General features: G+C 39.1%; 1 protein-coding gene across 1 annotated transcript; it reads right to left on the bottom strand.

Annotated features, from left to right (window-relative positions):
* Positions 1-6: 6 nt before the first annotated feature.
* Positions 7-785, bottom strand: LOC103523485 (translation initiation factor eIF-2B subunit alpha-like). The gene is made up of 2 exons (XM_008488524.3): positions 656-785; positions 7-159 (listed from the first exon to the last, which is right to left on the bottom strand). The coding sequence occupies exons 1-2, from the start codon at positions 746-748 to the stop codon at positions 34-36; spliced, it is 219 nt and encodes a 72-aa protein (XP_008486746.1). The 5' UTR covers positions 749-785; the 3' UTR covers positions 7-33.
* Positions 786-791: the final 6 nt, after the last annotated feature.

The raw sequence follows: 791 nt of genomic DNA, 5'->3' as shown, positions 1-791 counted from the left end.
CCTATCTCAAATGATTTTTGGGAAAACCTCTGCTTACCCGCTCTGAGAGCCATCTTCTGTGTCAGCCTTGGTCACAAACACTTGGAACCTCTTGTTACTTCTGTTGGCTTCCCGTATGGTTTCTAATATAACACGTGACATGGAATGAACGAGGATTTTCTGAAAATAATAATGAAAATTGACATTTTTTTAAAGAGATTTGTTTGATGGGATAATATTAGGATAAAATCCGCCCCGCCCTGGGAATCGAACCCACGGTCTAGCACTTACAAGGCAGACGAGCTACCACCCAAGTTAACTAGGCTGGCAGACGTGTAATTTTTTCCAAGTTTTTTTGTTAATTTTTATGGGTGCAGGGTGTTTCACTGCCTGTTTTATTTCAAACCAATGAAACATGTGCTACATTGGCTTAATTAGAAGAATAAAGAGTGAATATTGATGGGTGTATAGGAACTATGAACCATCACTCTTCTAACCTTCTCCTACTTAAATAGGGTTGATGTAATTGAATAGAGTCAGAGTTGTTGGTGTTGTTATCTAATGCTTGAGATTGACTATTATGTCATTCTTCTCCTTGCATCCCAATATTTTGATACTAGGGTCAGAGTAAAATGGAAACTAGGAACCACTTGATTGAAATAAGGCAATTACTTACTGATCCATCTACAATGAAAGGGGCCGCTAGTTTGGCTACCTTGCCTCGAGCCAGTGTTAGTTTCTTGAGGAACACTTGCCCCCGGTGCACCATGGTACTTTTGCATTCAAAAAACGTCTGGAAAAATAAATAAAAA

Source organism: Diaphorina citri, unplaced genomic scaffold (assembly GCF_000475195.1).
Source record: "Diaphorina citri unplaced genomic scaffold, Diaci psyllid genome assembly version 1.1 scaffold24366, whole genome shotgun sequence".
Taxonomy (NCBI): Eukaryota; Metazoa; Arthropoda; class Insecta; order Hemiptera; family Psyllidae; genus Diaphorina; species Diaphorina citri.
This window is presented reverse-complemented; position numbering and strand designations above follow the sequence as displayed.